The sequence below is a fragment of the Cydia splendana genome, chromosome 7 (genome assembly GCF_910591565.1).
Source record: "Cydia splendana chromosome 7, ilCydSple1.2, whole genome shotgun sequence".
In the NCBI taxonomy this organism is placed as follows: Eukaryota; Metazoa; Arthropoda; class Insecta; order Lepidoptera; family Tortricidae; genus Cydia; species Cydia splendana.
The window spans coordinates 19,805,212-19,822,795 of NC_085966.1; the positions used below are offsets into that span (position 1 = coordinate 19,805,212).

General features: G+C 37.1%; 1 protein-coding gene across 1 annotated transcript in view; it reads right to left on the reverse strand.

The window, feature by feature from the left end:
- The window catches only part of LOC134792422 (uncharacterized), a 31,758-nt gene that overhangs the window by 5,326 nt on the left and 8,848 nt on the right, over window positions 1-17,584 (reverse strand). Inside the window, exon 4 of the mRNA XM_063763721.1 lies at window positions 5,112-5,292. Within this exon, the coding sequence (XP_063619791.1) occupies window positions 5,112-5,292 (181 nt within the window). The remainder of the gene's footprint in view (window positions 1-5,111; window positions 5,293-17,584) is intronic.

The window sequence follows — 17,584 nt, forward strand, 5'->3', positions numbered from 1 at the left end:
TTTCGAAATCTGCGCCCCCTAAAACCTATAAAACGACATCCATGACGACTTTTATGACATAGTGCATGGCCGCCATCTTGGAATCCAAAATGGTCATCATTTTCGAAATCTGCGCCCCCTAAAACCTATAAAACGACACCCATGACGACTTTTATGGCATAGTGCATGGCCGCCATTTTGGATTTCAAAATGGTCATCATTTTCTAAATCGGGGCCCCCTAAAACCTATAAAACGACATCCATGACGACTTTTATGACATAGTGCATGGCCACCATCTTGGAATCCAAAATGGTCATCATTTTCGAAATCTGCGCCCCCTAAAACCTATAAAACGACACCCATGACGACTTTTATGGCATAGTGCATGGCCGCCATTTTGGATTCCAAAATGGTCATTATTTTCGAAATCGGCACTCCCTAAAACCTATATATCGACACCCATCTCGACTTTTATTACAAAGTGTTTTGCTACCATCTGCATGCAAGACATTTCTATTATTTTCACGTACAAAAATGGCCCCCTGTCAACTTTCAATCGAGATTTAATCGATAATTTATTCGATTAATATTCAGATTAATTCAATTTCAATCTATGTTAGGTCGACTAAACTAATCGCGATTAAAATTTGAGAATTAACTTTTTTTATTCCATGAATTAGTCGAATAAACAGTTAATCGATTAATGCCCATCTCTGACCACGGAATTTTTACACTTTGAGAATATCTGAAAACAAATCAACACAAGGAGCCATTTTGCAAATCCAGTAACATACCAGTAACTTTGTTATTACTTTTGACAGCGCGTGTCATGTGTCAACACAGTGTCGACACAAAGTCGAAACATTGCAACTACTTTGTGACTGCAATATTTCTCAGCCTTAAACCATATTTATACATCATAATTAACAAGTTTCGTAGTATGTAAAGCGTTATTTCTGTTATTTAAGTATAGTATACGCATCGAAGTACTAAAAATGCTTCAAATAATATAGTTATGAACACAGGCACTGAGAAGTAAACAATTTCATTTCCGGCTAAACTAAAACGATGTGGTGGCGCGTTGATTATATTACACTTAGTTTATCAAATCACTCGAGCAGTTTAATTCCCCATAATAATTTAAGTCCTATTGTAATATAAATGCAAACAATATATAATTACGTCTTGTAATCCGTTTTAGAGATGGCGTATTAATGTCACTTATTTTTATTTAAGTATTTTTCCATCTGACAGTTTCCATTTGACAGGAACAAAATGAACGAATGAACGAATGATTTTGGCATAAAGTAGTCGCAAACCCGAAACAATGTGTGCACACGGCGACCACACTTTATGTCACTTTGTGTCATGTGTCGACCCTTCCCCATTTCTGGTAACTGTGTCGACACGGCGACGACTCTGCGACTGGAATTGTGACCGAAACAGACGGTGTCGACACAAGATGTGTCAACACCGCGTCGTAACGGCGACTGGAAATGGTTGTATGGGACCGCTACTTAGATATACAGCAGTAGCGGCGGCTTCATACAACCCGATTCCCACCGGCTTGCCTAAAATTTATTGCTACATATATATCCATAATGAAAACACTACGTATTACCTTGTAATCGATAACACGATTTACTAAAGCTTCACTATTGATTAAATTTCAACTAATCATAGCGGGCGCGCGGGCGACTAAGTTTAAGCTTGAGTATTCATTCATGAGCCACCACACACATACGAAAACTCACGCACACGCTCATAAAGTTCGCTAAAGAAAGTCCGCGTATTTACGCATCAAAATAACACGGTTTTGTATCGAGTTATTCATTTAAATAAAAACCTTAAACGTAACATGATAAGGTTTATATTGGAAAAATGCACGCACACAGTCAAAGTCCGCGAGTGGCGTGAGTGCTGTACACCATGCTTCATTTGAATTTAAACCTTAAATACAAATTGGTAAGATTTATATTGGAGTGTAATGTTTCACAATTTTGAATCGAGTCGCGTTTGCCGCTCGTGTGGTTAATGTTGCCGTACCAAAACATTGAATTGAATTAATGGGTAATTTTTAGGGTTCCGTACCCAAAGGGTAAAACGGGACCCTATTACTAAGACTTCGCTGTCCGTCCGTCCGTCCGTCCGTCCGTCCGTCCGTCCGTCCGTCCGTCCGTCCGTCTGTCACCAGGCTGTATCTCACGAACCGTGATAGCTAGACAGTTGAAATTTTCACAGATGATGTATTTCTGTTGCCGCTATAACAACAAATACTAAAAACAGAATAAAATAAAGATTTAAATGGGGCTCCCATACAACAAACGTGATTTTTGACCAAAGTTAAGCAACGTCGGGAGTGGTCAGTACTTGGATGGGTGACCGTTTTTTTTTGCTTTTTTTTTTTGTTTTTTTTTTATATGGTACGGAACCCTTCGTGCGCGAGTCCGACTCGCACTTGCCCGATTTTTTTTGTATTTTGCTATCATTAATACCAAATTTTCAAAAAACCTTTAAAAAAAGAAATTTTATTACAAAATCTAAGAATATTATGGAGTCGCAAGTTTAGTTAAGGTAATTTGATAACGAGGGTTTCTTCGAAGAAAGTACTGTTTATAAATTTGTAGTAATAGGTTTTGGAAGTCCGTAGGTCGTGGGTGAAAATGGAATAATATTATGACAACACTTCCGTTCCGGTTATTGCCAAGATTTGTTGTTATTGTTGTTTTTATTAGAGTTTTATAGGTTTTAATGAGATTTTACTTAGTTGTGTGCATATATTTATATATAAAGACTAAAGCAGTGAATTTTTGAGTGTTATTAGTGTTGCGTATTGTTCGTGCAGGTGTTTCAAGGTCAGTCCTTGTTTTTAACAAGCTTTTATTAGGTCGATCTGTATGTAACTAATGTAATGGAATCTAAGGTAACTAATTTAAACATCTTCCAAGGATCGTAGCGTCATGAAAATTGACAGCTGTATGTAGTTCTGCTGACAATACAATAATATCATACTGTCGAACTGATCTGATGATGGAGACAGGAGGTCGCCATAAGAACTCTGTGATGAAACAACGCAACCTAATTGTGTTAGGGGTTTTTAGAATTGTCTCGATGAGTATTAGTTGTCTGTCGTAAGAAAAGTATAGTCAGCGATAAAAGCTTGTACCAAAAATGAAATTTTTGCAAAAAACTTATTAGTTAGGATTGTTAGGAATTTAGGAGTAGGAATCCGCTTTTGTCATACACGACATACACTGTTTATGTGACGTCAGTGATGACAAGTATGGCAAAGGTGGTTATACACTAACTGCAAAAGAACGAACTCAAGGACACACCTAGCGCTTTACTTTACCTTCGCTTATCATGAAAAAATAAGTACATAATGTAGGTGTTTCATGTAGGTGTTTTTTTTTTGCTCCGAGTTGTCTAGCGAAAAATTCCACGCGCCGCCACTGATATACAGTATGTAAACTTACTAAAACCGTTTACTCAAGCCCGTTAATGAATAGGTTTACCTTTAAAAATTCTTGATTAACTATTATTTTAAGATAAAATAAAATTAGAAGAATAAAGTATAGGGTATTCTGTGGGAGAATAGTAATTATGTAACTTAGTAGGAACTGAGCATATTCTTTATTTTTCTATACAGTATGTAAACTTACTAAAACCATTTACTCAAGCCCGTTAATGAATGGGTCACACTGAGCAACTTTTACTATGGCACCGACCCCGAAATCGCGAAAAAAAGTTGATTCTCCCATAGAAAATTTCAATGGTCTACCAGCAAAATGTATGAAACAGCCAAATTTTTGTTCGCGATTTCGGAATCGGTGCCATAATAAAAGTTGCTCAGTGTGACCCATTCATTAACGGGCTTGAGTAAATGGTTTTAGTAAGTTTACATACTGTATAGAAAAATAAAGAATATGCTCAGTTCCTACTAAGTTACATAATTACTATTCTCCCACAGAATACCCTATACTTTATTCTTCTAATCTTATTTTATCTTAAAATAATAATCAAGAATGTTTAAAGGTCAATGCTATTAGATAAATAATTCTATGTCATATTTTTATATCTGTCAATTAAGCTCATTTCGGGCCTTAAGGCTAGAGCTTAGGTCATCCATGAGCAACATTTTAAAACAACCATAGTGCTACACTTGAATGCGATTAAATGATGTCCGTCAGCGTTTTAGACTTTCAGTACTTCATTATTTGTTACGACTCCTTGCAAAGCGAAGCTATAAATCATTATCAACATTTAGCTGTCAAATATTTTCGCAAACACTATGTCTCTATAATACATACTATCGCAGAATGAATACCTCATTTCTTATATTGTAAATGCTAAGATTCATTGCGTAGGTACCTATTAGACGTATTGCACATACACAACAATACTTTCAAGCACATTGTATTAATCTATTAACAAATCAAATCAAATCAAAAGTATTTATTGCACACATATTACATTATATTAGGTAGGTAGGTACCTATACATAATATGGACCCTGCAAGGGCGCAGCAATCTTATAAATAAATAACAAACTAAGTACTACAATAGTTTCATCTGAATTACATAACATTATATATATGAGATCACATTAGTGTATCGTACTCGTAAGAGCTAATTTGCTTACGTTAACCAATATTAATAACATTTCTTTTATGAATTATTCGATACTTTAACTAGCTTTTTTCAATCTCCCTCTGTAATTTTTAGACTATTTTTTCACACAATATTTTGTTCATTCACACTCGAGAGTTAAGTAATCAGTACATTGAACCGGTCATAAAAGTATTCTGTATACTCGTAAAAAGTAATCGTGCCACAATAGGTACATTTATACCTTTTTTAATATTATGCGAATGAGAGATACAACTATAGGGAACAAATAAAATAAATAAGTAAAGGACACGTAAAAGTCATTCCATTTCGAGACCTGAAACTAAATTTAAACATTAAAAATCAGATATAATTTGATATTTATTTGACTTACCGTATAAGACTGTCATCAATTTACAAGTATAATCGGAAAGCAAAGCGAACTGATGACATTATCTTCCGTTCCTACTGTTCTCTTCATCAGCTACACTAAATAGAGTAGAGGGTTCCATTATCTGCTCACCAAGTATCTGCCTGTATGTGTGCTGCTGGTCCGGCGTCTGTCGGTAGCGGATGTCGTTGTCGACGGTGCGTCGCAGGTTCTCGGCGTAGCAGAGCTGTGGGTCCTCCCGCAGCCGCAGCGGCGTGCGCCGACGCCGTCGCCGGCCTGACCAGCGGCGGCATGCTTCGAATAATGACACACCCTGCGAAGTTTACGGACATAAAGGCAAGACCAGTAATAGAAAAACGTTGAACTTTTTTTTTTACAATAAGAAGGCGTTAGTTTAGATTTGCGGGCTTTTTGGAAATCCGAAATTTAAAAAAACGCGTTCGGTCAAATGAAAACTAGGCAAATGATAATTTAAACATAAAAAATTATATACTTATAGCGATATTAATAAATAAACCTGACCGCAAATATTGTGTGATTACTTTTACTATAATCAGTATAATCACAAGTAAACTCATAGCACCTACGTAGGTACTACTTACACCAGCGGTCGGCAACAAGCGGCCCGCGGGCTGCATGCGGCCCGCGAACCTCTCACTTGCGGCCCGCAAACCTCCCTGGCTATTTTGTATGTAATATTGACAAACGACAATGTCTGATAAAGTCATAAATATTAACAAAGTGCGGCTTGCGTCAACTTCGGTAACTACTATTTGGCCCTTGGCTGCTAAAAGGTTGCCGACCGCTGACTTACACTATACGTTACTCATAATATTTTTAGCAAGGAAACATAATCTTTTGCAGGAATTTATTGCGCAAACAAACCAATCAATCTGAATATGTAGGTAATTCATCCTTATCATTAAATGTTATGAAGCCACCGCCATATAGGTCGAAAAATAGATGAGCCTGGCCTTTGGGAAATCAGTTGACTGGTTTTTACTCATCAGTTGCGCCATGCACTTAATTTGTGCTGCGCAAGATTGACCCCTACCTTATATAGATTTATAGCCAACGGACACTCCTTACATAATAATTACCGCTAATATATAACGTTTATAAGATATCATATTCAACCGTGTATTAAGACAGTAAATGACTCCTATGATTAAATTTTATGACTCTCATTTGGGATAAAGTGTTCCAAAAGCAATTGCTTTTTAAATTACGGCAATTTTTTTTTTTCTGTAGCTGTTCAAGTCGGTAATTTATTAGGTGTTTTTAAATGTAGGTAGCAAAGTAAAGAGTGGTGTAAGAACACTTAAATAAACTTATCATAGAGATATTTGAAAGCTGGTTGTTCCTATTTAAGCAGTAGAGTAACATTTTTTAGATTCCATTCCCACCGCCGTGCCGTATTTAATTGTTTCTACCTGAATGTCCTAAAAACAGTAACCTCCACTTTACATTATTAAGACAGAGAGTGATTAAACATAACTTTTAATGACCTAATATCAATTTCACAATAGCCAAAAAAGACAGCTACAGTTGCAATGAATGTAAATTAAATATTGCAGTATTTTTCTAACAGATACCAGGTCAGCACAGTATCCCTATCGCTCAAAATAAGTTGAGTGCTACGTCATTAATAGTCATTATGGCAGTACTGAGGATGGGGAGGACAGGGTACACTACATAATTCCGAAATATTTTATGCCGAATTTTAAAATATCGAATTTTATTATTCCGATTTTTAAATGCTCGACCCATCAAAATTCCGATTGTCGTAATTACCGAACGATGAAAATCACGAAGTTTTATATTTCCGAATAGTAAAACCGACGATTTTTTAAATTCCGAACCACATAATTCCGAATATAACAATTCCGATAGGGAGAAACACCGAATTTAACACTTACGATTTTTGATATCACGAATTCCGAATTGTCATAATTCCGAAATTTTTAATTCCGATTTGACGTGATTCCTATTTTTTAAATTCCGAATAACGATATTCCGAATTTGTTGTTAATAAATAGCGGGGGGTAGCAGTTCTAACGTAACCTAAACCTACTTTTTTTAAAACAGTTATTTACTGTAGGGGTCGCAGTTCTAACCTAACCTATACCTACTTTTCTGTAAGCAGTAAGTTTCTAGGGGAGGAAGGGTCGCAGTTCTAACCTAACCTACACCTACTTTTCTAGTAGCAGTTGGTTTCTGTAAAGGTCGCAGTTCTAACCTAACCTAACCCACTTTTCTAGTAGCAGTTGGTTTCTGTGAAGGTCGCAGTTCTAACCTAACCCACTTTTCTAGTAGCAGTTGGTTTCTGTAAAGGTCGCAGTTCTCACCTAACCTAACCTACTTTTCTAGTAGCAGTTGGTTTCTGTGAAGGTCACAGTTCTAACCTAACCTAACCCACTTTTCTAGTAGCAGTTGGTTTCTGTAAAGGTCGCAGTTCTAACCTAACCTAACCCACTTTTCTGGTAGCAGTTGGTTTCTGTGAAGGTCGCAGTTCTAACCTAACCTAACCCATTTTTCTAATAGGAGTTGGTTTCTGTGAAGGTCGCAGTTCTAACCTAACTTAACCCACTTTTCTAGTAGCAGTTGGTTTCCGTAAAGGTCGTAGTTCTAACTTAAGCCACTTTTCTAGTAGCAGTTGGCTTCTGTGAAGGTCGCAGTCCTAACCTAACCTAACCCACTTTTCTAGTAGCAGTTGGCTTCTGTGAAGGTCACAGTTCTAACCTAACCTAACCCACTTTTCTAGTAGCAGTTGGTTTCTGTGAAGGTCGCAATTCTAACCTAACCCACTTTTCTAGTAGCAGTTGGTTTCTGTAAAGGTCGCAGTTCTCACTTAACCTAACCTACTTTTCTAGTAGCAGTTGGCTTCTGTGAAGGTCACAGTTCTAACCTAACCTAACCCACTTTTCTAGTAGCAGTTGGTTTCTGTAAAGGTCGCAGTTCTAACTTAACCTAACCCACTTTTCTGGTAGCAGTTGGTTTCTGTGAAGGTCGCAGTTCTAACCTAACCTAACCCATTTTTCTAGTAGGAGTTGGTTTCTGTGAAGGTCGCAGTTCTAACTTAAGCCACTTTTCTAGTAGCAGTTGGTTTCTGTGAAGGTCGCAGTTCTAACCTAACCGAACCCACTTTTCTAGTAGCAGTTGACTTCTGTGAAGGTCACAGTTCTAACCTAACCTAACCCACTTTTCTAGTAGCAGTTGGTTTCTGTGAAGGTCGCAGTTCTAACCTCACCTAACCCACTTTTCTAGTAGAAGTTGGTTTCTGTAAAGATCGCAGTTCTAACCTAACCCACTTTTCTAGTAGCAGTTGGTTTCTGTGAATGTCGCAGTTCTAACCTAACCTAACCCACTTCGCCAGTAGCAGTTGGTTTCTGTAAAGGTCGCAGTTCTAACCTAACCTACTTTCTAGTAGCAGTTGGCTTCTGTGAAGGTCGCAGTTCTAACCTAACCTAACCCACTTTTCTAGTAGCAGTTGGTTTCTGTAAAGCACGCAGTTCTAACCTAACCTAACCCACTTTTCTGGTAGCAGTTGGCTTCTGTGAAGGTCGCAGTTCTAACCTAACCTAACCCATTTTTCTAGTAGGAGTTGGTTTCTGTGAAGGTCGCAGTTCTAACCTAACTTAACCCGCTTTTCTAGTAGCAGTTGGTTTCCGTAAAGGTCGCAGTTCTAACCTAACTTAACCCGCTTTTCTAGTAGCAGTTGGTTTCCGTAAAGGTCGCAGTTCTAACCTAAGCCACTTTTCTAGTAGCAGTTGGCTTCTGTGAAGGTTGCAGTTCTATCCTAACCCACTTTTCTAGTAGCAGTTGGTTTCTGTAAAGGTAGCAGTTCTAGCATGTCCAAATGATTTAAATGCATTTTTTTTGCAGATCAATTTAAAAAACGGCTTACCATTTAATTACTTCCCTTTTGAAAATCACGAATTTCAATATTCCGAGTTTACAAAAGATCGAATTTCTGAATTCCGAATTATTTTATTTCCGATCGGTCAATGATTTTTCGGAATAGACAAATTCGGAAAGAAAAAATCGGATTTTTTTAAAATCGGAACTATAAGCTTTCGTTCATATGACAATCGGATTTTAAGTATTCGGAAATAGCGCAGTCGTGATTTTCTTCTTTCGTGGTTTTCAAACTCGTGATTTCGATATTTCGGACGTATAAAAAATCGTGATTATGAAAATCGAGGTTATAAAAGTCGGAAAAACATATTTCGGAATATTTGGGTGTTCCCGGGGAGGACACCTATGTTACAGGCCTATTCGGATTCCGAGATAATCACAAGATCTTGAGACGATTTAGAGATATCGATCTACATTAGATATCGACTAGATGTGACTTGGATATCTAATATTTAATTACACAAACGGGTCTACCGCGATATAATTTCATTGTTTTTACCTTTAATTCCGACGTTTCAGCTGAGTTGCACCAGCATTTGGATATCTAAGTCATAACTTGTCGAAATCGTTCAAGAGGACCTCCAGAATCGCGGAAACGTCAAATTTGACATATCTATCTTACAAATATCTTTAAATTATCCGTATCGTAACTTGTTGAAGTCTAGTAGATATCTAATTCATTTTCCGAATCGAGCCGACTCAAGTACTTTTGGAGGACGTGACAGTTAAAAGTTTTGTAACAATATGAGACGTCCCACGAGTAAAGGTACCTTATGTCGGTTGGCGCATATTTTGCTTGCGAACTTTTTTATAAGTATTTAAAAATTCCTTAATAAAAATAATTAAATACTATAGATTAATTATTTTTATTAAGGGTTATTTTGTTATACTTAGTTATAAGTTTGAAGCCTATCATTTAGGCATCAGCGTCAGGCCTACGTCGGCATTGGAAAATAACAAAGCTAATAAATGACCCAAATCAGCCCCCACCCGACGTGTCAATCAAGAAATGTGACGACCCTTCGTGGAAAGTTGTTAAAGGTCACGGAGGCTACATACCTGTACCCAATACCTACGAAATCCAATTTAGTTAAACTGCTTCTTCGGAGCGGAAAAGTACCTTTGCTATAGAAAGCCATGTTTAGCTGATATCTACGTGTGATTCTTTATAAAAGTTCACATCACGAATGACCCACTTAAGGGCTGAAGAGTACCTATGAAATGTTTATTATTTTGAAATCAACCTATAGATAGGTACGTTTCTTTTGCTATAATGTGCTTATTATCACATTTACACGTGCATAAGAACTCTTCTCAATGTTGCCTATTCGTTTGAACATTACAGCGGGCAAACGTGATAGCAATCGCAGCCATCAATTTCAATTTTTTTGTTATTCAATTTAGGCATTAACGTAATGCACCTAGAGATGGGTAGTGAGTAAATACTCACGGGTAAATACCGAGTAAATACTCAGTATTTACTCAATTTACCCGTATTTACTCGTTTATACCCAAATTGGTGGGTATAAACTATTTAGAGTGCTGAAAGGGGCATACAAATTTGAAATATAGGTGTATTTTGTAAGCCGCTACTGGATTAAGGACTCAAAATTTTAAGAAATGTCTTTTTAAAAGGGGCGGTGCCCATACAAGTAACTAATTGTCACAAAAAAAAAATTCAGAAACCACCAACGTGTTGCACATCATTAAATGGGTCTTTAAAAATAACTGGAATGTTTCTAAGAACATTTTTGGATAAATTGAATATTTTTGGGAAAAAACCGTTTCGAAAGGCCAAAATAATGTTTATCTCTCTATAACTTTAGAACCAAAGTTCAGAAAAATTATGACAACATATCGAGAGATTAGCCGTATAATAGAGTACAAAAAACAATATTTGGAACATCATCGGTTGAGCCATTTTTGAGTTATCTTTAAAAAACCCTTAATAAAAGGTCGTAAGTGCCGCATAAATACTAGGGCTCGCGGTCGTGTCCGGGTTTCGTGTACACGTGTTCGGTACCCGTTTCCGAACTACACGTACACGGTTTTCTGACCCGTTCTACACGTGTAGTCGTGCACACGTGTAATTAAGATCCGTGTATCCGGGTACCCGTGTACCCGTGTACACGGCGAAACGGACCTTAAATACACGCGGGCCTAACCCGTCCTTGGCGTGTAGCGGAGATTGTAGTAATGTATATATGGATGTTCAATGTGATTGATATGTGTTGTACCAATTTAATTTATTTTTCACCTCAGCAGCTCGAACAAGGGTACTTTGCTAACAGTGAGCAAAATGCGATTTTGTTAAAGGAAAATATAACATATTCCGTTCGTGGTAGTTTCAGTCAGAGATGGGCAAAATTCATTTGAATGACGAATTACGAATGAGAATTGTTTTTTAAAAATGATCATTCGTGTTCAATTCATTCGCGAATAATTTATTCGGCGAATAAAATAGCCCACGAATAAATTATTTGCGAATAATATTGTCGAATAGTTAGCTTACAAAATAACTATTTAGCTGTTTTATATCCCAATAGTAAAAAGAAAATGTTTTCTATCGGTTTATCTGGTTGGTTGATTTGAGGTGTGGAAACTGGGAATCCGCCAGGCGCGGATCCAGCCCTCAAAAAAGGTTGTGGTCACAGCTACTCCAAAATCGGTTAAGTGATGAACAAAATTAGGCCAAAATCTGGAGAATGTCCACATGTAGAGGACTTGCCCCTACACTTAAGTAGTCGGAATTTTACCAAAAATGGCATGCGATTTTTTGTAAGGTCTATGGAGCCCTTTCCATACCCATATAGACCTGCGCTCTAAAACTCCTATGACAGTCAATTAAAAGCTGGAATTATTTTAAGAAATTGTACAAAAAATTCTGAATGTTTATAAGACTCCATAAGTTAACAATTTAAAAAATTGCTGTTTATTCTGTATAACTAATAATTTGAGTTGTCAGCTGATGTAAATACTTATGACAGGTAGGAGTTCTGTACCTAGGTACCGTGTTTCGGCCAATGGTTAATTTACTCGGGCAATTTTGACGTCCACCAAACGATCATTCTACGAAAAGTAAATCTGCGTATCGATCAACTGACTACTCTACGTACTTATATACCTAATGAAATTCTGCAAAATGTTCCTCTGCCAAAGCGTCTGCAAAACAAAAATCGGCGTAATTCTACTCGGAGAATCAATAGGGCACCCTATTAGGGTTGTGGGCATGCCCACCGTGCCCACAACGGTGGATCCGCGCCTGGAATCCGCCTCATGTATTGGCGGTCACGTGGGGCGAGAACAACTGGAAATACACCAATAATGGGGGTATTCCCGTTTGTCCCCTTCGGGAACATGTGGGAAAAGACAAACAATCTTTCCCATTTGTCCCCACTTCATTGAAGCAGGAACAAATAGGAACACACCATTAACGGGTGTATTATTCTTATTGTTCCCCGATGGGAATAGGCGCTGCATATAAAACATTTCCATTTGTCCCTCATGTATGGCGTAGGTCACGCGGATAGGGGACAAATGGGATTACATCAATAATGCACCCATTATAACCAATAATGGGTGTATGCCCATTTGTCGCCGCGGGGAACAAATAGGAAAAGAAGCCGCATATAAATATTTCCCATTTGTTCCCACCTTATTTTTGTAAGGACAAAAGGGAACACACCATTTTCGGATGTATTCCCATTTGTCCCCGCCGGGTACAGAAGTGATAGGATTTGCATATAAATATTTCCCATCTGTACCCTCCTTATTGGTGTGGGGACAAATGGGAACACACCATTTTCGGAAGAATTCCTATTTGTCCACGCCGCGAGAGACATTTGGGAAAAGACGCTGCATAGAAATCTTTTGTATCGGCACCAAATGGGAACACCAATATCGGGAACAAATGGGAACACCAAAACTCATATAAAACATTCCCATTTGTCCCCGCCTCATGTATGGCGTAGGTCACGTGAATCGGGGACAAATGGGAATACACCAATAATGCACCCATCATTACCAATAATGGGTGAATTCCCATTTGTCTCCGCGGGGAACATATGTGAAGACCCTGCATAAAAATATTTTCCATTTTTCCCCACCTTATTGGGGTGGGGATAATTGGGAACACAATTTTCGGATGTATTCCCATTAGTCTACGTCGGGAACTGATGGAATAGGTGCTGCATATAAATCGTACCCATTTGTCTCCGCCTCGGGGACAAATGGGAACACCAATATCGGGGACAAATGGGAACACCAAAACTCATATACAACATGCACATTTGTGCCCGCCTCATGTATGTTGTAGGTCACGTGAATCGGGGACAAATGGGAATACACAAATAATGCACCCGTCATTACCAATAATGGTCGAATTCCCATTTGTCTCCGCGGGGAACATATGTGAAGACCCTGCATAAAAATATTTTCCATTTTTCCCCACCTTATTGGGGTGGGGATAATTGGGAACACAATTTTCGGATGTATTCCCATTTGTCTACGTCGGGAACTGATGGAATAGGTGCTGCATATAAATCGTACCCATTTGTCTCCGCCTCACGTATGGCGGCGGTCACGTAGGGCAGGAACAAATAGGAATACACCAATAAAGAGTGTATTCCCATTTGTTCCCGCGAGAAACTTATGGGGAAAGACGCTGCATAGAAATCTTTTGAGGTGGGGACAAATGGCAACGCCAATATCGGGGACAAATGGGAACACCAAAATTCATATAAACATTCCCATTTGTCCCCGCCTCGTGCATGGCGTAGGTCACATGAATTGGAGACAAATGGGAATACACCAATAATGCACCCATTATTGGTGTATTCCCATATTACTAATAATTACCAATAATGGGTGAATTCCCATTTATCTCCGCGGGGAACATATGGGTAGACCCTACATAATAATATTTTACACAAATATCGGATGTATTCTCACTTGTCCCGGCCGGGAACAAATGGGAATAGGCGCTGCATATAAACAATTCCCATTTGTCCCCACCATGGATGGCGACGGTCAGTTGGGGCCTTTCCCAAAATTTTCCTTGGCTCTAAAATACGCTGCAGTTGCATACCTATTCAGATTTGCCATCTGAGTGTGTATTACAAAAATCCTTCGTGTAATTTATTCGAATAATTCATTTCTTATTCGAAATTCTAAACGAATGGTTTATTCGCGAATATTAATCTCACCATAATTATTTAGATTAAAAATGATTCGAATAATGCCCAACTCTGGTTTCAGTAAGCATAACTATCTACTTTTGTATTAAATAATCATTTAGGTTTATATAACACTTTAAACTCTCGCGTTTTGTACACATATTTAATTACACAAACGGGTCTAGCGCGATATAATTTCATTGTTTTTACCTTTAATTCCGACGTTTCAGCTGAGTTGCACCAGCTGTGGTCATGGAAAGACTGACGTCCCAACAAATGGTAACATGGTGGTGGTGGTATTTAGGTTTACTTTAATTATCAAAAAACTACATCAATGAAGAAATTGAAATACCAACAATGAAGTCAACGGTTACTGAGATATTGTTAATTTTAATCTTATGATTATTGAAACAAATTGTACTTACCTACCTATTATTGACATTACAAATCAATCCAGTAAAACTGCAAAGTAGGTAATCGAATCTTCCTAACCTTCCACATATTCAATCGTATGTCTTCATAGCACGAATCTCCGCTACACGAGAGTGAAGGGTCGAACCGGCGGGTAAATAAGATCCGTTATTTCGTGTATCCGTGTACCCGTGTACACGGGTACCCGTGTAAACGTTTCCGAATCCGGGCGGGTTCGTGTAGTTCGGGTTCTTAAGCCCGGCGGGCTTAAGAACACGGGTACCCGTGTCAGCGTGTAACACGTGTATCGCTCTAATAAATACGCACTTTTGAGCGTCATGCAGTTATCTATAACATCGATAGAATTTAAGTACCATATTTTTTAACTAAATACCTTCTTATTTAAAACAAAATTGTTTATCACAATTTGCCTCTCACTGATAATTACCTTTTTTTCCAAAATTAAGCGTCCTCTATGCTTTTTATTTTATAGATACTGTTAATACACGTTAGCACTCTTCAATAAAAGACAATTTTATCCTTAAATCTCACTTTTTGAATATTTTATAAGCAATCGTTTTTACCCACCTAAATGAGTAAATACGGGTATTTATCGGGTACTTTGAGTAAATACCGAGTAAATACTCAGTATTTACTCACCCCTACCCATCTCTAAATGCACCTATGAAGGTCAAAAAAGTACATTTGTACAGATTTACATTTATAAATTAATAAATAAATTAAACAATCACAACAAACATCAAATACATAATTAAAAACACATTGCATAATTGGTTATAGGTATCGTTTGTTGTATCGCAGGTTATATCGTTTGTTGTTGTGGATAAATCAAGTTTTATTGGATATATCTAATGTGATCTCATTCACATATGTATGTTCGCCGTTATTTTGTGTTGACATCACTTTTAGTTCTAAGTTTACTACGTAACCCAAGTAACACACAAGCAGGATAATAGAGTAAAATTATCATCTTATTCAAATTAAGATTGCATAAATTTTGTGTATAAGCGGTGGAAATTACTAAATTTGGAATAAGAAAATATGTGGGCCTAGTGGGGCCTAATATATACCAATAAATGCTGAATAAATTTTGCATAGTATCGGTTTTGCATATTAAAGCTGAATAATACTTATTTCTTACACAGTTAGTCAGACATTATTCAGCTTAAAGCATTTGTGGTTACTAAAAGCTGCATAATAGCAGCATTAGCAGCAATTAGCTGTATATATTTTGTGTTGTGAGATATTAAGCAGACAATATTAACAAAAATGTGATAGTGGCTACTAAATGCTGAAAAGAAGCGTCGGTGACGACTTTCAACTGTATACAAGCGGTTGCAGTTTCTGTTTTAATGCTAGTTTTTGAATAAAAGTAGAAGTAAAGCTATTACTGGAAGCTGTAATGAAATCCACATATTATTTGTTATTCAGTAGCTGTATATATGGGTTAGTTATGGCTTTTATAGACATAACGTCTGAATAATAAATACTAAAACAACACTTATACTTAAAGTTATAGCGATTTTAGTACACATATACTATCTTTTCTTGCTAAAAGCTGCAAAATGAACGCAATGAGAAGCGCTATTCAAACTACTGCTTAGTATCAACAAGTGCGCGGTGGAGAGGGTTCCGTAGCTTCATACACGGTCAACAGTCCTACTTGAGCCTGATTGCTTTGAGCTTGAGCGTGTTTTTATTTTATTTTGAACGCATCTTGCGTATTTATTCTTTAATCCAACCATTATTTAAAAAATCGAGGTTTAGTTTTCGTAACAATTCTCTTCGATTGGTTATTTTACACAAGATGCATTGTCGTTTTAATGACGTAAAACAATTGCTAGCTACCATCGTAAACACTGTTAACTGACCATTTGCATACCTTACTGCAACGAGATAAAGTTTACCAATGGCCATTTAAGGTTGTTGCTAGTTGGCAAACAAGGTGTCAAATGCTAGTTATTGATATTGTTGCATTAAAAACTTGTAGACTGGACTGGGTATGAGAAACATTAAATAATCAGCCCCATTAAAATATAGCGAAATCGATTCTCCACAATCGATCAATCGATTTTGAACAGACTGTTTTTAGGTTTCAAGTGGGTCTACTCCTACCCACCCCACACTATACTCGTACTCATACCTAAACAATACTGCCCATACCAAACTATACTTGTACTCATACCCGTGATACCCGCTACTAATATACCCGCACCTTCGCACCTATACCATATTCATATTCATACCATACTCGTAACCACACCATACTCATACTATACACATCTTCGTACTCACTTCGTACATCTTTGCGTATACCTTTACCTACTACATATTTGTCGGAACGAAAAAATAACTGTGTAATCTGCCGTGCCCCCAGATTTATCATATAACTTAAATATTATAATTATCGCGTTTATAATATTAGTAGGAAGTAGGATTGAATATTGCCCGTGTTACATACCCATAATGTTTTTCATCAAACTAGTGAGGATCTATGTGGTTTTTACTATTTGTGTACAGAACCCTAATAGGCTTTAAGATTGAGAAAAAAATTACTATTATACTGATGTTATTCAAAACTTGTTGTTCTAAAACCATTATTATCTAACATGTAGCTTAGTAACGCGAATAATGTGAATACTTATTCAGAAATTTAGCACAAAATAGCTGTGGCAGCAGCTTATATTCAGCACAGTCGGACGCCATTACGGTTGCTCATATTCTAACCTCTACAATTTTATAGGAATTGAAAATGAACTGAAAATCCCATTTTTATTCATTTATAAAACTAGTTTTTATCGTAGCATAACTTGTTAAAGCACATTTTCTATCACTAAAACATCTAAACACTCATCAAACATCATCAAACATCAACATTTATTCAGCAAATAGGCCACAAGGGCACTTTTACACGTCATCATTGAATTTACATATAAGCAAAAATAATAACATCAACAATTTTATAAAATAAAACTAACAATTCAATCTAACGTATTACAATTACTAAGAGATGTATATGGTCTCTTAATGTCGAATTACATAAAAAATACAGATACAAAACACAAAAAAAAAATCTATAAT